General features: G+C 36.3%; 1 protein-coding gene across 1 annotated transcript in view; it reads right to left on the reverse strand.

The window, feature by feature from the left end:
- Positions 1-18,308, reverse strand: part of cntnap3c (contactin associated protein family member 3C) — a gene marked incomplete at its 3' end in the record, with an annotated part of 56,658 nt that extends 38,350 nt beyond the window's left edge. The window contains exon 1 of the mRNA XM_015051419.1: positions 18,062-18,308. Coding sequence (XP_014906905.1) covers positions 18,062-18,146 — 85 coding nt within the window. The remainder of the gene's footprint in view (positions 1-18,061) is intronic.
- Positions 18,309-22,273: the final 3,965 nt, after the last annotated feature.

Below are 22,273 nucleotides of genomic sequence, written 5' to 3' on the forward strand. Positions count from 1 at the left end.
ATGCAGAAAAAGTAAAGCACAAACCCACCAAAACATGGCAGTGAACCTGAACTGACAGAAACCAACAGGCTCCTGGTGAAGCTGCAGAGATTCACAGACACAGAATCTGTTGACAGCTTTTAGTTTTACACACTGGAGCAGCATTTCTGGGCTTCCCTATTAACAAATGTTAAATACAGAAGCTAAACCTTCAAGGTCAGTCAAAATATAAATAATCATCCCTCAACCAGTAGAGCAGCACATGATTCTGGGCCTGTAAACCATCTTGGAGGGGCTAATCTTCACTTAATATCTGGACATCTCAGCACTAAAAGAATTGAGGTATTTACTTCAATTCTGAACAATTTCTAGAAAATAATAGACTTTCACAAAATAAATCACCAACTTTCTTATTTGTTCTGATATTCGCTGAAACTGTGTATGCTGTGTTGATCACATCTCTTCTCAGAGAAATTAGAATTTTTGCCATTTTCTTTTCAACTTCTGCTTGGCTTCTCTTTTCTTTCTCTTTTGTAGTTTTTCTTCCTTTACTTTCTTTTGTTCTCTTTCCATCTTTATTTTCTGTTTTTCTTTGGCTTTCTGCCTTTCTTTACTTCTCTTACTGTCTGTCTTTATTTCGTCTCTGTCTTTATTTTTATCTCCTTTTTCTTCCTTCTCGTTTTTGGGAGAGATGACTTTGCTTTGCTTCTTGCTCCTCTTGCTGTTTGTTCGCTAAACAAATCTAAGTGGAGCCGACTAAGTCCAGATGTGGAACAAATTGTGTTGCACATTTTCAAAGGAGCCTTTATTACTGTCAATGCAACGGTGCTTTTCTTTTCTTCTCTCTGCAGTGGAACTATTTCCTCTTAAAGTCTGAATCCCAAAGGGTTAGGATATCATTTATAATAACGGCCTTCATAACGGATGCTGAAAAAGACGCAGAAAAAGACAAAATTAACATTAGGCATTCATGGTTGCCTAACATTCCATTGAGTATTAATGAACAAGCATATTTTTGACAAGATATCAGAGTTATCTAATCAATTTCTAAAAGTCGCGCCCACAGGATAGATTAGTTTTATTGCTTTCAGAGAGTAGGCTTTACAAAGGTAACATATAAGTTCAAATGCATGAATCAACTGCCGTCTTTTCTCAGTTCCTCATTAACATGTTTGTGATTCCTAATCCACTTTTATGACTGTTGGTTTTTCGTAACCTTGCCCTCATGAGACCCATTCCAGCTCCACGCTGCCGGCACCGATTTCCATAACTGACACTAAAAGAGAAATATGGAAAGATTTTATTCTGAGTTAATCTTTCTTTTCCTCTTCTTGGTTCACTCGTATGTTGCTCCACGTAAATCACAATCACAGAGGAGACTTAAAAGGCATTTTTGTTGGATATTGGCACCGAAAGTTTCCAGCGAAAGCGTGTAAATGCCCTTGAGAGGCAAAACGGGCTGTTGAATTTAGACCGTCGTCTGAATTTTCTTCACTAGATCAACCCTGAAACAGATTGCAGTGCGTGCCCATAATTCCCAACAAGGCCTCCAAGGACTAAATAAGATATCTTTTGTCTTTTGTAAGCTTGAAATGATTGTACTGAATTCACAATGTAGCCTTCAGGATTTTTTAGATTTTTGTATGCAGAATCAAAGCGGCCCGTTAGGTTGACGTAATTCATAATAACATTTGCCTAAAGGTAAAAAGAACAAACAAAAAAAAGTAAAGCTGTTCACTGTATCTTTGCAACTGTGCTTTGAATAATTTTTTAATGAGCTTTCCGTGTATTCTTGAGTCTATTCCAGGTTAACCGGTATTTACTGGAAGCGTTAATATATTTAGCAAGCTTTTGCTTAAAGGTGACCTATTTTACTTACTTTGTTTACTACCACTACTTGAACAAGTTATGATAGGTCTATGCAATATACTAAACATGTTTGTTACAGTTTTTGTACAAAATAATTCTTATATAATGAGACTTTATTCTGGTCAGAGGTCTTTTCAGGATGAGATATTTTAGGGCCTCTTGTCACTTTAAATCCAAAAAGTTGCACCCCCAAACTCAACGTTTATATTCGCACATGAAAACGCCTGCAGACAGATGTGCAATTATACAACCATACAACTTTGAAAAGCAGAAGTGGAGTCTCCTGCACAACAGATGTAAACACAGCAAGTGGTTTCTGAATGGTAAGTCAACAACACAATGCTTGTTTTTTCCAGCAAACACTAAACACGCACATACAGCGGTAAAACCAGCCGACCAAACATGTTGGTTGCTAGGTAACAGGCAACGCTCCAATGGGGTTGCTAGGTAACGGGCTAGGCTTTGCTGAAGTTGGTGATTCGTGATGTTACATTTGGAAGATTTTTGAAACACTTCATCTTCAAGACACTAAAAAACATGAACTTATGACCAGAAAATTTATTTTTTTTAAGCAGTATTGACGCAAATGGAAGTACATTTTAAATTCATTAAGTGCTTGTTAAATTTTCTAAAAGCTGTATTTCTAAATTGCTGATCCCAGTCTGTTTCAGGCCAACACCCCAATTTTACCAGTTGTTATCCTCTCCATGCATCCACTCACTGTTTTTCTGAGTGTTTTTCCCAGACCGAACAGACCCTGATTACCAAAAGCTCACAGGAAAAGCAAAAAAGTACAGAAAAAGTAAATAATTTGTACAAACGCATTCCTTAGTGTTCATTACTGACATCTACTTCCAATTTGTCTTTCAAGTTGAACTGAGAGTAGGGTAAAATCACTCTAAATGCTAAATAGAGCAGTACTTTGTTCTACTTTATTCCAAACTTCTTAGATAATTTGAATTATTACTATAATTTGAGGCATTTTTTGTGCTTTTCAGATGTCCTTCACTGAAATCATAAAACAAAATGCTCTTTTTTGTTCTGATGCACTTAATTATTAGGGGAAAAATCTAAGTTTCACCAATCATAGCCAATAAACAGAAAATTATTTTGCTTAATGGCACATCACTAATTATGTCAATGATTCTAATCTGAACTGCAAAGCTGCGGATACATAGAAAATCAGACAGAAGCCTTGAAAACCACAAAGCAGCTGACATTTACATACATAGTTGGATAACTTTGCAGTTCAGGCAGAAATTGAAATTTTAAGAGACATTTCATCCTCCCTTTAGGGAGAGATTTCTGAAACTAAAGGAGAACAAAGGACTTAAGCAACCTCAGAGCAGAGCAAAGTGTTGAATTATGTTGTGTTACCAACATAATTCAATCCTGAGGAAATTGGAAATCATTACACACAAGGGTGCATCCATCACTGAGGCTGGATTAAACCAATTCATTTTACTATAAATTATTTGTTATTACGCAAAGATTAAGAAAAAAATGTCTTATATGCGATGTCTGCCACCGTTTTTTATATTTCAATAAGCTGTGTCTTGTCAAATCTGAAGTGAAAGAGGCAAAAAAGAATCTCAGATCTGTCATTATACAACACACTGATTAAATCAGTGAAAGTTAAAACAACCGCCTCGCTCAGAGGAGGGGACTGGCGCAGGTGGAGCCAAAACAACTTAACAAAATATTGCCTGGGGCCTTAATTTGACCAGAACCAGTCCTGATGACAGCAACACACCAAGGAGCTCAGGAGCAAGAAATGAAACAGAACAACAAATGAGACGGACTGAGAACAAACCTGAGGTTGACAGCTGAAAAACGAGCACAAAAATCAGTTAGGAGCAGCAGAAGAGTGATTGATGCAATACTCAAAAACTATTTCACTCCTGCTAAGCAGCGAGCGGCTGTTGGAAGATTCAACTCTGTATGAATAAATGATGGCTCATCTATTGATTGCAACTTGACTCCGTTTAGCCCACAGCAAGTCAGCAGATTAAGAGAGCAACTCTCGACTGGAGACATTGAAGTAAAGCTGTTTATTGTTTCCTGATGTTCACAAATCTGCATTGATGAGATTTTTACACAGTCAGTGACACAATAAAACTCTGAAGGCCTCTTTATTGACTGAATTAATTTAACTTTTTATATTTAAATAAATATCCCACTTTGTAGTAATTTAAAAACACTTAAATCTGTAGAGTTACTGACAACTAACTTAAAACAGACGAGAGAAATGTTGTAAAGAGTGGCTGATTGGGCTGTTGAAGGCCTAACAAAATTACAAGCAAATCTTCAACAAGAAAAAGATCATCAAAATGCTCTTAATTATAAAAGTAGTGCCACAATTACCTTGAAACAGAAAGCAAAGGCCCAGTTGTAATTTTCAGGAAACTAATAGTTCAAAGAATTATAACATTTTTGTTGTCAAAACTGACAGTTAACGAAATGTGTGAGCAATAATAAAGTGAAAATGTTTAGCATAAAACAGATCAAGTGGCCGGAAAATATATAATACTTTCAGATAATATCTGCCATACTGGTCGTGTGTCCTTTCCTGCTGCACAAGTTACTCAACAGGTTGTTGCTAGGTAACCAAAGACTGAGTGAGTTTCTAGGTAACCAAACAAAGAGTGAGTTAGTTGATACCACCAACCAAGCTTAGCTAGCAGCCAAAGTCCTTCCTCTGCCTACATTTCCCAGAATGCTGTGGGGTTCTGAGTCAGAATTCAGTGAAATTATTGAACATTCTATCAGACGTATTGTCTATTGATATTGTTATTGATTTATTGTCCAGTCCTATTAAAATCTAACAAATCCATAAAGCAAGGTTGTTTAAGTTTTTCCACTGACTTTATTTTACAATGTCTATACATGCATGTTTTATCTCTTTTTTTTTAAACAAGCAAGCAATAAATAAAGAAATAAACTAAAAGTGCTGATATATTTATTAAAAACAGAAAAAAAGAGTTATAATTACACAGAGGCAGGAGAAGCCCGTCAGTACTGTAGCCTGCCACTTTGCTCTTTTTAAAAGCTTCAGCCAGACCTTGCCTCTGGCAATAGGAGAACCCTGAGACAGACAACATATGGGTTATTAAATGAATGATGAATGATAGGTGGGCTCTCTGAGGAATAAATGGCTGAAGGGAAACTTAATGCATTTTGAGTGAACTGTGGGTTATATTTTTTCCTTCCTTTACTCTGTGATTCTTTTTAAAACCCCTCTCATGTAAAGCAGTGTTGTTTCCATTCTGGGAATAATAACAGAGGTAATTTCTTCCTAATGCTGTTATTAATATTCTTTATAACAAATCAGTGCATTAATGATGTTTCTAACTAAAAGGAAATGTAACATCATTGAAAAGTTACTTTATTTCAGTAAGTGGAACATTCAAGACAGAATTATATTACAAGGGTTTATTTGTAATCATTTTAATGATTATAGCAAACTGAATCTGAGAATTTTGATTTTGTAGAAAACTTTAATTGTATTACAAAAGACCAATAAAACAGAAATAACCTTTGGAATATTGCTGATTTGACATTTATCCAACAGTCCTCATCCACAAGGACAGCACATTCTTTAAACACATTTACTTCCTACAAACAAGGTTTGTGTTTTCTTAAGTCTCTGCTGCTTATCTGCTTGCATAAATATACACTAAGGAGCTCTAATGGGTTTTCTTCCCATTGTTTCTGACCACTACAGCAATAAAGCAAGCATTTAGACTGGGAACACTCAATAATTTACAGCCTCAGCACTAGGAGGCACAGGCACCGAGTATCAGCTTATCTTCAGAGAAACATTATTGTTCCTAACAGGTCAGATGAGTCTAGTTCAGGCAGCTGGATCTTGACATTAGTGTGTTTTCACATCTGAAATGCAATATCAAAAGATTTTTTTACAAGTACAAACAGAAAGATGTGCTGATGCATCTCACTGGAAAACTGGAAAACTTGGATGGACAAATTCAGTCCCTGCTGTGAAGCAATAAAAGCCCAATATTGTCTAAAATGGGGTTTTACTTATTCATATTGTTTGATATTCAGGGTTTCAAAAGGCCAGAGAGAAAGAGTACAGTATGCAAGCACCAGCTAAATCCTTGATTAACAGAAAAGTACAACAAATGTAAGCCATTTCTCACTAAATTAAGTTAAATAAACTTGTATATTTTAATGATGTGTAAAAAGCCTGGAAACCAAAGCAAATACAAGGAGAACAGACTTCACACGGAGAAGACTTGGACAACTAAAAAGTTAGTTACACAAACCCTAAAGCACAAATCATAAACATTAAAGCATTACACCGGGCATTATTTAGCACAAGCTAATGCTAACTTCAATTCAAAGCACACCTGCTCTTGAAAGACTCAAGCACCAATTTAATTTTTAATATAATTCCCCCTAGATATTGTATTTGTATTTATATTGAGTAGTTCTCTGTTGTCTGTGTTTTATTTCTGCACAGAGATCTGACTCAACAGGGAAACTTTTGAATTAACTGAAGTGGAGATTTCAGCAGGCATTCTCGTCCTGACCTCATACGTGTGTGAAGAATGTTTTACAAAAAAAAACAAAGTAATTCTTGTTGAAATCCTTCCCTTAGGAGTTAGCTGCAAAGCACTTAAATTCATTTATTTCCTAAAAGCAAATAGCAAAGTCAGGTCTGATTTACAACATTCTTCAGGTAAAGAAATCTTCTCTTTCGGTAGACTAGTAAAATATGTACATATGTTAATATAACTGACATAAAAGCTGTATTACATGTTAAAACTGTCAGTAATGATTCATTGACTTAACTTACAGCTAACCTGTGTCCCACTGTGAAGCAGCAAATCCCACCTTTAAATAACAGTAGCTTTATTAATAGTGCACAAACTCCATGAGGAAATCAGGTTATGTTGATCAATAACAGTGTTTACTGGACTTGTACACATTTCTCCGTTTGCCCCTCCAGGCTCCACAAAAGAACAACAAAAATATCTGTAATAATGAAAACAAATCTTATGTATTTACAGGAAAAAATGGCAACTATAATTTAAATGTAATCAAGGAAACAAACTGAACAACCAAACAATTTGTAAAATCAATCTTTGGCCAATGATGTGTTGTTTAATTATAGTTAAGACAACGGCAAATTATGGTCAAAAGGAAGAAGAAAAACACAATTAGTCAGAAGAGATGAAAAATTTCTGAGAACAATTAAAGTCAGCTGGTGAACAAAGAAACAGAAACACCAGAATTAAGATGATTTTTAGCTGTTTATGTAACCAAAATATTGTCGATTCATAATTCCTGCAAAAACATCTGGAAAAGTAACAAATCTCTCAAGCATGGGATTATAAAGTCAGATTAGAAACTGAAAATTTCCAGAAACTAAATTTAAAATGACCGCCAGTAGAGCCCATGCAGTAAGAAATGCTGTTTTTTATTTTTTTTATTTTTTTTTTGCTCTACAACATATTCTTCCATTTTAAGGGTATTGGAAACCATTTCAAACAGAAGAAAGTTCAATCAATAATCAATCCATTTATTAATCCATGATCTTCTCCCTCATCCAAGATCATGTTGCAAAGACTGAGAAATATCCCAGAAAGGAAGGAAAACATTAATTCTGTGATACTTTCCAGCTCGTAAAGGTGGATCCCAAGGCATTTCTGGGCTGGAAAGGAAATAATCCCTAAAGCAAGTTGGAGGTGAGCCCTGGGGTGTTTTTTCACTGGGATTCCCCAGCAACCTGCAACGGGACGCATCCCAATCAGAGAGCCAACTCCTTTCCATCCTGAACATTGTTTCTTTAATTTCCCAAAACCTTTTTCTCTGCCTTCACCACTTCTTGTTTGTGTTTTCACCTAGATTACGACCCTGCAGCTCCTCCTGCTGCAGTGGTGCTACTGTGATTTTACAGAAGTTATGGGTAAAAATCCTCAGTCTCATACTCCCAACTGACTGGAAAACTATTATTAGAGAGGATTTTAAATTAACTGAACCTGACATTTTGACATTTCATTGCTTGCTTTATAGGAGTCGTAATGCTATGGAGCCGTCATATTTCTCTCAATTGTTGCACTTTAATACTCCATCCAGACCTTTAATGTCCACAAACCAACAGTTTTTAGGGACTTCCAGAGGGCTACTGAAAATTAGAGTAGCAATCTGGCCAAAGCAGTGGAACAACCTGCCCTTGCACTGCAAAATCACAAAGTCTTACAAAGTATGTTTGGTTTAGTTTCTAGATCAAATAACTTTGTACACTTTAAATAAAACAAAACTAACTAGAAGTGATTTTTCAGCAAAGTATAGGAGATTGTTTTAAGTCAATATTGTCAAGTCAATAATACTTAATATTGATGAAAAGGTATTAGTTATAAGAGAAATAATCTGCAGATTCATTTTCATTAATTTTCCCCAAAGTGCTGCAGAGAATAAATGAAAAATATAAAGGTGTGTATGAAGATTTGTGATTGATAATGTCACTAATAATTCGTACTGTTTCATCAACATTAAGGAATTATTGACTTAAAACAAACTCTTATATCTTGCTGAAAAGTTTTTTGTAAGTTCGTTTTGTTTAATTTCAAATGTTCTAAGATATTAGCATCAAAAATACTTTGTAAGATTCTTTTAAAATCTCACTTCTACACTTTGGTTTTTAGTTCTGTTTGTACAGACTATTTTTAGCTTTTAGTGTGGAAATTCTCATACTTAATTGATATATTTTTCCCCTTTTTGCTTGTGCTTTTTCGTTTTTTTTTTTTTTTTTACTGTTTATGCAGCTAATGATTTCTACCTTGAGCATCACTTTGATTCACTATGCTTGTTTTAAATGGACTATCGAAAAACTTTGGTTTAAATTTGCTTAGTAGTCTGAGGTTTCTATGAACAGCAACCAAACATGCATATGAAGGAGCAGCCGCTGCTGCAGCACGTCTGCTCCATTCAAGCTTAAAATCACTAAATCACCAAACCTGGGCAGACGTGATTGCTTTATATCTGCAGCTCAGTATATAAACTCTGTTAAATATTTCTACTTTGCCTGCTCAAATCTCTCCTTGATGAGAAAATTACTCTCTCTCTCTTCACACCAGCTGAATATGGAAGTTTATTCTCCATTTAATTGGAAACAGATTTTAATTAAGGATGGATTATTTCAATATTTATTTGAATGCAAACTGCAGGTGGTTTTGTTTAGATGTATGGCAGCATCAGAAATTTTTAATTTAGCATAAAATATGAACTGCAGGGGAATATAAAATGGGAGATTTCTGAATATAAAATGTAAAGACTTGCTGAGGAACTTCCTACTACAGCACCACCTTTAGTTCAGGGTCCATCCAAAAAGTGCTACCTCACTTTTAGAGACATTTCTAGAATAACGTCTCTCAGGCTAGCAGCATGTTGGAGTAGCAGTTCTGATTTGTTCATCATTTTGAGTTTAGTTTTTCTAAGTTGAGGCATTTTATTCTTGATTATGTTTGTTTGTAGATTTCTATTTCCATCTTATTTATTGATTTAGTTTATTAAATATTTTATCTTGGATATTTAAAATATGTTCCAGAACCGGTGTTAAGTATCCTTTACAAAATTAAAGTGTGTTGGTATTTGAGAGGATAAACTTGCATTATTATGCCATTGCCAATATATTAAAAATGGTCTCAAAACAACATTATCATTTATCGCAATCATAAGAGAATTTATCGTGACAGGCCTGACAGTCAGATTGTCATAAAACAACAGTCTTCAGTCAGAAGTCTTTTCAGATTCACTGCAAGACTGACTGCTACTGGAGATCCTTCCTGCTCCCAGCCTCACCATCCACATCAGCTCTTTGAAAACACTTGAATTATACAAATTATAGCCGTTAATTTCCCTTTGGCATAAATAAAGTACTTTTAAATCTGAACTGAATTTTCTGGTGCTTACTTCTGTTCTGCTAGATTTCACTCTGGTTCCTTAGAGGGAATGATGGCGTGGAGAAAAATGGCCCCAATAGTTGAGTTCAGTTAAACTTTATTGTCCCCGAAGGGCAATTTGCTGCACAGTCAGCAGTCACTCATATAAAAAACATCCGACAACCTCATCAACAACAATCTTTCAGCACAGAGAGGGAAGTCAATAAAGTCCTCTTGTGCTGTGATTTATCAGTCTGACAGCAGTGGCATTGAAAGATTTCCTCAGTCCGTCGGTTTTGCAGTGTGTCACTCTGTATCTCCGTCCTGATGACAAAAGTTGAAACTCAACTCATGATTTGGTGAAAATTAAAGTCTCTTCTCTAAGACCCTGCAGTAAAATACCAGAGAAACCGAAAAGAGTGAGTCCCCTTCTGAAAGGAGCTAATTATGACCTACACTGTAAAACATTTCAAGGTGGTTTAACTTGAAAATTAAAGTCCAAGTGCTGCTTTGAAAATGCTGCTTTGAAAGATGCCCAGATATGAAGTTTATCTCCAGTAATTGGATTAAAAGTTGTGTATTTTAACAGGTCGACAAAATGCTTGCAAAAAAAAAAAAAAACAAATCCAAATTAATTAAAAAGTCTTTTCCGGTTGTACATTACATTGAGTAGGTGGAGTGCAGCTGAAATCCTGCCAAAATAAATTTGTTCAACATATGGGATTAAGAAGTTTTCAGGAGTCATCAGTTACTTTCTGCAGTCTTCCTGACTTTACAGCAAAACTTTATATAGCTGAGTTGTGAGGAAACAAGGCACAAGTCAGCAAAATAACACAGCAGTGCCTCCAATCCTTCAGATTCACGCGTCCACCCATTCATCTAGTTTACTCACTTAATGGCACGCCTGGCAAAGACGTGTAAAAATAACCCTGAAATAAGCAGCAGCATGGCCTCTAATTCCTATTGAGCAAAGAAGAAGTTTATAAAAATAAAGGTTGTTGTTTTTTTAGTTGATCAGAGTGAAGAGGAACATTTAGGCAACACCCCATCAATTGCAGAATAAGTCAGCAACAATATTTTGATGCCATCCACGTGCCAACTAATTATTTAAATGCTATAATAGGCAGATATGGAGTAAAACTAACATGTTTGGTAGAGGTTCTATGATGCTCTGGGCCTGTTTCTCTTATGATGACAATGGACTCTCCCAGAAAAGTAAGAATTGATCATTATTAGGTCTTTCAGCATGACAATGAGCATAAACATTTGACACAATCAACACAGAGACACTTAACCAGACACTAAATTAACCTTCCTCCACTGACATCTCGATCCTCAGACCTTCATCTCCTGTAGAGTCGTTGTCCCTGCCAATGCTCCTCAGATCCCAATAAACATCCTGGATTTTTAGATATTTACCAAATCCAAGATGTGAGGGGAATCCTAGAAAACAAGCTTAAGTAAAATCCTTCAGGACAACAATTAAAGAAAGCATATTAACACCAAACATGAAACAAGAGCAACAATTAAACCTGGGGTTATTTTGAAATAAGTCCAAATAAGAAAAACATGGAACACAATTAAAAAGGGGAAATATTCACATCTCGCACGTTTTTGTACTTTAATTTGAGTATCTTCTGCTTCTAAAAACAGCCCACATACTTAAAAAAGCTATCCAATTAATGTTTTTTGGCGTTTAGTACATGAACAAAAACTTCCTGAATGTAACATCACAAATCAGCAGGCACTGCCCTCACCTAGCAACTCAAGCAGAGCTCCAACACGTTTGGTCAGCTGCTTTTACTGCTGTGCAATGGCTGCTGGAAAAGATTAGTGTCTTGTTGTTGACTTACCATCCAGAAACCACTTCCTGCATTCTTGTTGATTGCGCAGGAGGCTCTACTTCTGCTTTTCAAAGATGTACAGATGTATAATTGCACATTTGTTGGCAGCCATTTTCAGGTGCGAGTGTAAACGGTGAGTTGGAGGGCGTGGCCTAGCATTTGAATCCATTTGGATTTAAAGTGACAGACGCCTGAAAGCAGGTCATTCTGAAAGGAGCTCAAAATACTCAGAAGACTAAAATCTCATTGATTCTGTACAAAAAAGGTTGTGAACATGTTTTGTAGAGCCCATAGATCTATTTTAATCTGTTCGAGGAAGCTATGTAAGCTATCTTTAAGAGGAAATATGAAGCCCAGATATAACAACATAATTAAAAGATCCTGGCACAACAATAGGTTCGAATATTTCAAAACCATAATGTGAAACCACACATCCTATTTTTCAACAAACTCAGAAATAACAGGACATGGCAAATTACCACTTCATAGCAATAAAAATGATACAATCCATGAAAATCCAAAGTTTTTTTTAATACATTTTCTGCTACATAGCTACAAAACCTTGCAAACCATTTTTACAACTTAACCATTCTAAAAGATTTATCAGTTTCACCACTTCTACTGTTTTTTTTTTAGGTCAGACTATCTGCACAGGATTTATTTAACCACTTTTAGGTCACACATCACCGGTTTTTGAGCTGACGCTTTTACTGTGAAGGTAAGATCTCTGCACTGCAAATGTAGGGGCAGCAAGTATGACCACTTCAAAGATGCTGCAGCTCAGCAAGACGTGTTTTAGAAAGAAAGTTGCTGTTTCTCCAAGTTTTCCTTTTAAATGCACATATAGTTTTTGTTTTGTTTTTTTCTTAAGAAATAAAAATAGTTTCCTCTCCATTGTGGTACCGTCAGAGTTTAACTTTTGGCTTTATTGTTAAATCAGAAAAAATATGAAAGCATTTGAAAAATAAAAATAAAAAATGTTGTTTCTTTGGAAAAATATTTTTATTGTTTTTACTACTTTTATTGAGCTTGGACAAACTATACAGAACATCCAAGTACATCCACAATACCCTCATAGTTTTAATGCAAACCCCGAATCTAAAAAGTTTCTTTAGGGTCTTTTTTCCCTCCACATGCTGAGTATTTCTGAGGAGCCGAATGCTTAACTCACTTTCTGATCCATTTTCTGCTAAAACCAGCCTCTCTTTCTATGTATCATCGATTTCTTCCCTGCAAAAATTAGACTGACTGTCTTGTGCTTTCATGATTGACAAAAACATGTCTTAGGGCTGTTTCTGTTGAAACTAATATCTCTGTCCTCTAATGAAAATATCCCTGGAAATATACAAAAATATCTCTCTTATTCTCTCTATCCTTGCTTTTCTTATTCCCCATCTGGCCACCAGATGTCTTCAAACTCTCCTGACTGACTCCGACATTCATTTATTAACCTACAGGTGTTCACAGATTTTTCTAAATATAGGTTACATTTATTATTTATCAATGTAGTTGGTGACTTAGTGTTTTATCATATTGGATGTATGTTTAATTTAGCTAACTTGTAGCCATTTGAACAAATATGGTCATCCTGAAACAGTCTGTGTGATTATGACACTAAAATTTGTAGTAAGTTGTAATAAAAAATGCAGTTTCTGGTGGGGGATGAATTGGGACACTCAGACATTCATTCAAACTTGCATAATTTCAAGTATACATAATGAGAACATGATTAATCTGCATTTTGAGAGAGATTTAAAGGTTTAATCTGTTTCTCCTGTCTTTCTGGAATAAAGTTCTTAGACAGATGATTATAAAACAGAATTAGATTAATATAAAATAGAAAAGGAACCCAAACCTACAACCTAAACCAGGATTAAGATGGGATGGAATGGATTTAATCAATCAAAATGTCTTTTTTTATGATTGGATATGTGACAGGTATTTCAATAAAACAATATAAATGGAGGATTCATTTTTTAAATAAACTAAATCTGCTTGTACATACATTGTATTTAATTATTAATTCCCTTGTTGATTATCAACAGAAACATTTTTACTGGCATTGTAGCAGTTTTAAAGTTCCTGACCTGCTTTCTGTCCTTCTCCACTGGTATCTTAACTATTTATCTTTAGTGATGAGCTTTATGAGTTTGGAAGCCTCAATGCCATCACCCTAATGTTTGCTACTAAAGCAGATTCTCTGCCAGACTCAAGATGACCCTGGCCAAAATGTTAATATACTTTCTAGTCAGGAGAAACATTTTCCAGACAAAATAAAGGATTTCTTCAAATCTAAATCTGTCAGAAATGTGTTCATTTTAGGCTTATCTGTATAATTTTACACAAAACAATACACTGAAACCTGTACACTTGACTTTTGTTTCAATAAATCTCCTTAAGTTGTTTGTTGTCCAATGATTCCACTTATGAAAAGGAGCAGATTAAATAAACCATTAAATCCATTAACGTGTTGATATGCGATCCGCCTTTTGATCAGAGTTGTACTTTAAAGAAATGTTGTTGCAGCAGACGCTAATGAAGCTTAAGTTTCTCCTTTTTTGTCATCACCTTAATCAAAACTCTGCTCTAATATTCTTTTTTTTCTGTACATTGAAACAAGAAGTTCCTCAACACTCAAAGACTCCATCAGGCTGTAAATATCAAAAGGTAATTACATGCACAGTGGCTTTGAAGCCCTGGAGGCGGATGTGTCACAGAGCAACCTTCCTGAAATTTATCGCTTTAAAAAGCACTTCAGTCTTCTCCTTCTATCGCGCCACCATCTGTGGCTCTTAAAATATGGATTTCCACTGTGTTGGCATTTAGCAGCAATAATGAACACTGAACTGTCTTTCAGGACGACAGAGATGTGAGCTTAGCTCTGAAATCTGCAGCTGGGCTTCTTTCCCTTTTGCAGCCTTGTTTTATTGCGCTGCTGAGGTCTATGATCCTTGCAGGATGCGTCTGCCGCTGCGACACAAAAAAGGAGGCAAAAAAAAAAGTCCCTGTGACAATATAAAGCTGGACCAAATTACACAAGGATACGACTAAACTATCTGGATTTAAATGCTGCTGCAGGTCGACAGAAGGGGAGAAACAAAACATGACAACTGATTTTAGCAAAACAATCACACAGCGAAAAAAAGCAGCAGAAAGGATTGTAGAGAGGGAGGGATGAAGATGAAGAGTAGTAAAGAAAAAAGAGGAACATGACAGCTCCTCTCTCTGATATACAGATGCAGCAGGGGAGCGGAGGGACAAACGGATGGCAAACCCTGAGAGAGGAACAGGGCAGGAGAAGATAAAACCCAGGGATATGTGTTGATGACCGAATGGGAGCAGGCAACAGGACCAGCAGGACAGAGAAAAATCAGCATCGAACAGAGAGAGGAGTTGGATGTGGGCAGGAGGGGGGGTAAGGGAGAGTTAAAGGCTCGTCTGAGTCAGAAGCAGCAGGAGGAGAGGAGAAACAACTGAAGCACAGCAGGAGGTAAAGAGACACAGAGGAAAAGATTCACAAATCCATCTGAAAACCAGCTTCTTGTGGGAAATGACATCAACCAGAAGATATGTCTCCCTTCATCTCTGTATGTGTTTCAGTTGATTTACGCAGGGGAGAATTATTTTTTAAATTATTTAAAGTTGACCTATTATGTTTCCTTGAACAGGTTAGGATAGCTCTGCTATACAAAACATGTTCACATTTTTTTTTTTACAAAACCATTCTTAGATAATAAATTTTAGATGAGGTTTTAGTCTGTTGAGTTTTGACTATTTTAAATGCTTTTTTATGGCCTCTTATCACTTTAAATCCAAATAAGCTGCTGCTGGCCACGCCTCAGACTCAGTGTTTGCACTCGCATGTGAAAATGGCTGCAAACAGATGCACAATTATACAACCGCACATCTTTGAAAAGCAGAAGTAGAGCCTCCTGCAAAACCAATAAGAATGCAGGAAGAGGTTTCTGGATGGTAAGTCAAGAACAAAACACTAGTCTTTTCCTGCACATTTATACAGCACATACAGCAGAAAAACCAGCTGACCAAACATGCTGTCAGCTCCACTAGCAACACTAGTAGAGTTTCTCTAGGTTGCTAGGTAACGGACTGGGCTTCACTAGGGTTGCTAGGTAACAGACTAGTAGGCTGATTTGTGCTGTTACAATCCACACGTTTTTGAAACGGCTCATTTTGTGGACACTAAAAACCTTTAACTTATTGTCAAACAATGGCTGGGTGGTTTGTTTTAAGCATTTGGCTGTTAGAAGCAGTAGAAACCCAATTGGAAAAACAAAAATGAGCAAAATGTGAATTCTGCATAATAGGTCCCCTTTAAAATATTTTCTGTCATCACTACTCTTTCCTTGCAGAAAGAAAGTCCTGCTTTCCTCCCTCAGTTGAAAACATGACTCTTGGGTTGACTGTTCTCTCTAGATTGTTATTAGTGATGAATGTGTCCTTGGTTGTCTCACGTCAATGACGTAAAAGTCAATTAAGATGAAACATGGTGGTTCAAACTTCTTTGAAAACAATCAGGTACGAATCCAAATTTGCTCCACATATGCAAGTGGTGCAAGCCTGGTTTTGTCACATTATAATCAGAAAGTAAAATATATTTTATTATATAACAATAGTGAACACAGCAAACAGGTAAGAGAAATGGAAAGAGTCTGGGAAAGCTGCAAACTGACCAAGGAAAAAAACATCAACCAGAAAAGAAGCCAAGACATGCAAAGCCAGGAATGGGAAACTGTGACAAAGATGAATTTGTAAATTAGATTAATAATCATATTCCTGTTTCTTTGTTTAGATTTTGTTGTTTGGTTTGACCTCTTTTTTCATGGTATGGTCTAATGAAATGTAGGTGTGTTGCCATTTTTGTGTAAAATCAGAAAGATTTTGGCTACTTGAGATGAATGTCAGAAAACAAACATGTTAAATACTAAATGACACTACCTCATTTTTTAAAATAGGGGTCTTCAACCTGCAGCTCTGGAGCTTCAAGTGGCCCTTTGGTTCTTCCACAATGGCTTAGATGATAAAAAAGCAACTGTTTCTAACTATGAATACAATGACAACAACATGCAGGTTTCACATTTGCTAAAAAACATATTTTTCTCATCATGAAGTTGGAACATATGTTTGTTTTTTTAACATAATTATCCACAAATATCAACATCCTATAGAGAACTATGTATCCATCTTCTTTTTGAAAAGGTTTTATGTTGGTTTCTATTTTTATTTTAAGACCTTGGAATAGAAGAAAACTGTTGGCTTTTTAAAAATAACACCAAATCTTTTGGATACTCATCAAAAATGAAAAGGTCATGTAACGCAAAGCTCTAAACAAAGTTTTTTTTTTCTGTTGCAGAAAGGGTAAAAATGGCTCTTTGAACTGTAAAGGTTGCAGACTCCTCTTCTAAAATGAAATACAGCAAAATCCTGAAAGCAAACCCAACAAAGGAGGCAAAACACTGGTTTGGAAATTGGACTTTCAGGACAATGCACTAAACATCCAGAGCTACTGAGGTTAAGATTAAAGTACATGTCTTAAAATGGCCCATTCAAAGTCTTAAATCCAGGCATAAATTCAACTAAAAAACTGCAAGTGGCAAGATTTGGAAATAAATCTTCAAAGTCAGATGAGCAAAGCTTGTGAAGGCTTGGAGATGCAAAGAATGGTGACTCTTAGAGCTGAATATATTCACAAAACACACTTTTTAGGTTTATTTTTGTAAACAGAGAAATAAATGTTCTCCTTTTCTCTGCATGTCACAATTACACCGCCCAAATGCTAAGAGAATACCTGGAGGATGTTCTTGTACTTTTCATGCACACCGAGAATTTCGCCCGGTTTCTTTTTTCTTTTTTTACTCTAAATTCATCCCGCAATATGCGTTCTGTGAGCTCTGCTCTTTTAAATCAGAGAAACTTGACACCAGCAGGAATGCCTCTACATTTTCACGGTGTGCTGAACACAGAGAAAGTTAACAGCATCAGACGATCTTCCCTTAAACATTTCCCACAGCGGGGCAGGACGCTTAAAACGCTAGAAACGCTGCGCTCTGCAGCAACACATCGCCCAAACTGTACTGTTGGCATGCATGAGAATAAACCAACCACCATAATCTGCAAGTGAGACTTAAACATATCTAGAAACCTTTTCTACCAGAACAACACTTCTAGCTCAATATCTTTTGTTCTTTACGCAAAGAGCGTCAAAAAGTGCAACAAACTGCGCTTCTCTTAACGACTAATTAACAGGCGCGCAAAATGTTGCTGCTCATTTCAGAATTAAGCTCAAGTGCATGCATTTCAAACAACTATTTGTAGGCTGTTTGCACTTTAAAACACTCATAATTCAAATCTTGGAGGAACTAACAACCTCCACTCAACGCCTGGATGCGCAATCTCATCCGGGGAGAGAAAAGTAGTAAAAAGAAAAGCGCACATCTGCCTCACCTGCTGTGGTTGTCCCGAACAAGCCAAGATGGAGAAGAAGCCAGGCAACCCGAGGAATAATCCCACAGACTCTTTTAGACTCCATATCCTTGGTAGGAGGGGGGGGGGAACCCGGAGGCTGCAGGGAGTCAGAGCCTGCTTTCTGCTTCTGGAGGAGAGAAACACGCACGACCTCTGTTCTCCAGCTCCGAAAAGGATCTGGTCCAACCCGACGGAGGGAGGAGAGGAAATACTGATGGAGAGGCAGCGAGCAGAAGGTGGAGGGCTCGGCTTTGCGAGTTGTACCGGAATGTGCTCAGAAATGGAAGGAGTTTTTGGCGAATAGATAAAAGGCTGTGGAGATTTTGCAAGAAAAATAACAAATAATTGTTTATTTCTATAAGTGAAACGGTCACTCATCGGTCATTGATAGAAAAATGAGGAATACATTTCCGCCAAAAAAAACTTGAAACCTGGACATTTCTGAGCCCCAAAAGTCGAAAATTTGCTTGGAAAACCTCTGAAATTTTGAGATTAATCTCAGAAATCTTCTGCAAAAAACATAGAAATTCCCGAGTTTCAAATGTTGAAAATATTCGTGTTTTTAAATTGGGCCGCATGGTTTGGATTTGGATTCTTTGAACACGGTGGGCTGGGGGGGAAAATCACATTCGGAGAGTTTTTTTAAAAAGTGTTCATAGGGAATTCAACCGGAATAGTTGTCATTGTGTGGCATAAAAGCAAAAATCATGTAGCCTTTATAAACTGCACTCTTTGCATTGGTTCATTTATTTTGAAATGTCTGGGATCTGTTGAATGTGACATCACTGATGATTAATAGTTATTGGTAATAACAGTAGTAGTAAAACAGAAATCTAAGTGCAGCTTTGATTTAAAAGGACGAAGGCACCACAAAAATGTTTCATTCTGTTTCCAGAACAAAGTATATCAGATTTGGGTTTTTTAGTGTTGAGAGGGTTTTACATTGTGTTTGGGCTGGAAACTGTCAGAACTGGATCCCTGCTCATAGTCTTTATTTACAGCTTTCCTTCATCTCCGACTCTCTTGTCTCTTACCCCAGGCATACTTCTTCAGTCTTATTAGCTTATTCTTGGTCCCATTTCTAGTTGTCATCACTTACTGGTTTCCGCCCAAACGCCCCTGGTTTCTGTTACCCTCCCAGCTGTCATGGCGGCTTTTTTCTTGATCTTCTGCGATGGCGCCTTCATTTTTCAATCATAAGTTCTTTAATTTCAGTTTGGTTATTTCTACCTTCAAACAGAGCTGTTACTGATTAAACTTAAATTATAACACATATAAAATAAACCTAATCATTCTTTCAGTTAATAGTATGAATTTCTGTTCCTCTTTTTCCTTAAGTCAAGATTTCGGATGTTTCATTATCTAAAAGCAAAATTGTTTTTGATTAATTAAACAAGTTTTATTTATTTATTTTTTCTTTTACCAGTCCACTTTTTCCTTTTCTGTGTTGCAAGGAGGTGGCCACACATCACTTGTCATATTCTTACTAGAAAACTTTCCTTTTTAGATATTATTAAAAAATTAAAAAATAGATAAAGCTTTGCAACGACTGGTAGCTGCATTTCCAGAAAACATGAAGTCGTCCTTGTCTGTTCTGGCTCTTTTTGTATCAAAAAACACATTTTCAAACTACTTTGCTTTAAAAAAAAAAAAAGCAAAGATGGATTGGGATTTGACATCTGATGACTTTTAAAGATTTTAACTGAGATATGAAAGATGATAAAGACTTTTGATGAAGAGATTATTCTTTTCCTTAAAAAGAAGTGTGTTTATACCAAATAAGGTATCAGGAGTAGCGTTACCAATTTGCTTCATTTATTATTCTGTGTATAAGTTGCTTGTTTCTCCACATTAATGAGACACTATGTGGACTCACCAGCTTGAGTGTCTCCCACTTCCTTTTTGTGTTTCCCAATTTTCAGTCTTTTGTTTCATCACAGTTTATGCAGTTGTGTACCTTAAAACATTTCCTCAGTCTTACATGCACGGCAGAAAAAAGTCCAACAGATGTTGTACAAATTATGGTAGGAAATGAGATGGAAAAGAGCAAAGACAGTCTCCTACTGAGATGAAGAAAAACATAAATTAGCCTTTCTTTGACGATGTAAATACACTGAAAAGCATTAGTTAATTGACCACTGTTACAAAACACCACTCACTGGAAAATCAGCCACAAACCACAGGTTCAGTGTTTGAAATAAAAACAGTCTGAACATAGAATTTACTCTGCAGGTTCAAGTTGGACATGCAGATTCTTTCAATCACTGCAGATTTTCCATCAAGCAAGAAACGCAACACGCTAGAAGGATTTAAACCCTAATTTCAACTGGGGGAAAAAAGGAGACGCACAGGTGAGCTGCCATGCCTCTCATCGGCTGAGGATTTATGTCTGTTTATAAAATACATGGATTTAGTTTGTGGCAGATATGAGTGGCAGTATTCCATTAAAAATCAGGCGGCTGCAGTGTTTTAAAGCAGATAGATTGCAGAGGAAATGTATGACTGTATTGCCCCGGGGTAAATGTGACACGTTCGGCGTGTTCTGTAGAATGGCAGGCGATAAACAAATAAATAGCAGGGAGATTGTATTCAGGCTTTGCAGGATATAAAGAAACCCAGAACAGACTTGAGAGATTTTAATACTTGACACTCAAGAGAGTCAGGATGTCATATTTAATAGAAGGAAATCCAGGAAAAACAAACCTTCACCCCCAATTGGCAACCAACTGAACAGCGACAGAATATTATGTAGAGTGATGTGCAAAAACAAAACATTGCGTAAATTCAAGAGCAGCAACACAAAACAATACACTACAGTTTTACTTACAAAACACTTTAAAACACTGCAGAAACAGAAAATCTTACCAAGTATTTTTGGTCTGGTGTCTAGTGCAAATATCTTAAATAAACTTTAACTAAGACAAAACTAACCTAAAAGTAACTTTTTTGCAAGATATGGAGGAAAAAGTTCTGGTTCCATTGCCAGATGATTTCACTTATAACAAGACATTTTTCCCAGGTTATGAGTTAATTTATCTGCCAATGGAGGAAGTACGTTTTCGTTTCTGACCAGAATCAGTCACTAAAAGAATATCAGGCGCCATTTATGACAGATTTTAATGCATGTTTTCACAAAATATTTGATCCTGTAGAATAAAAATGATCAACATTGTTCTGACAGGGATGTCCACAAGAGATCTGTGAATAGGAAAAAATTTGAGATGGTTAGAAAGGTTTAAAAATTTCAGGGGGAAGAGCGGCTGGTATGAGAATAGGTTACAAGACTGTAATTATGAAGCCTGATGAGATGATTATTCAGAAATGGAAGAAATATGAAATGACTATTAATTGTCCTCAGTCTGGAGCTCCATTAGGAGTGAGGGATGGTTATAAAGAGGAATCAGTCCACAACTGGAAGTTAGCAGCTTATTAATGATCTGAAGACAGCTGGGACCAGAAGCATCAATAGTAAGGCGACACCTTGCAGCCGATTGCTGTACAAGGTGCTAAAGTACGACAACTTTTAGGTGTAATTCTGAACAACAAACTCATTTGGAAGCCTAACTCTGAATATTTTAGAGATAAACTTACAAAAACTATTGGAATATTGTTTAAAATAAAAGATTTAATAAATGTAAATACTTGTATGTCAAATGTCATATTTGTCATATTGCTTAGAAATATGGGGACATGCAAATAGAACAACTATTGACATATTAGTTAAGTTACAAAGACAGCTATTAGGATTCTAGATAAAGTGAGATATTGTGAACCAACTAATAAGTAATACTTTAAAATTTAAAAATAATGCAAATAATATATAAGGCATTTTTCTGGAATTCAAAAATGATTTATGTTGAGAGTATGTATGTATGTATGTATGTATGTATGTATGTATGTATGTATGTATGTATGTATACAGCATTTATTTCAGTAGACTGCTGAATCTATGAACAGTTCAATCTGGAAAGACTCAGACGGACAAAAGGGGAACAATTAAAAGATTTAATGACAGCAATGAATAACAGTTCTTTGGCGCTCGGGCCCCGGCAGCTGATCTGAGCTGAGATTTGATGTGAACTCGATGAAAATCCCGATAACCGATTAGGGATGCTCTCCCCCGGGGCCCGACCCTGGTGGTGGAGGTCGGGAAAGGGTGCCATCCTGGAGAGCCGAAGGATGTGGGTGGAG

This window comes from Poecilia latipinna, unplaced genomic scaffold (assembly GCF_001443285.1).
Source record: "Poecilia latipinna isolate Pla-1442-1.1 unplaced genomic scaffold, P_latipinna-1.0 Scaffold1044, whole genome shotgun sequence".
Taxonomy (NCBI): Eukaryota; Metazoa; Chordata; class Actinopteri; order Cyprinodontiformes; family Poeciliidae; genus Poecilia; species Poecilia latipinna.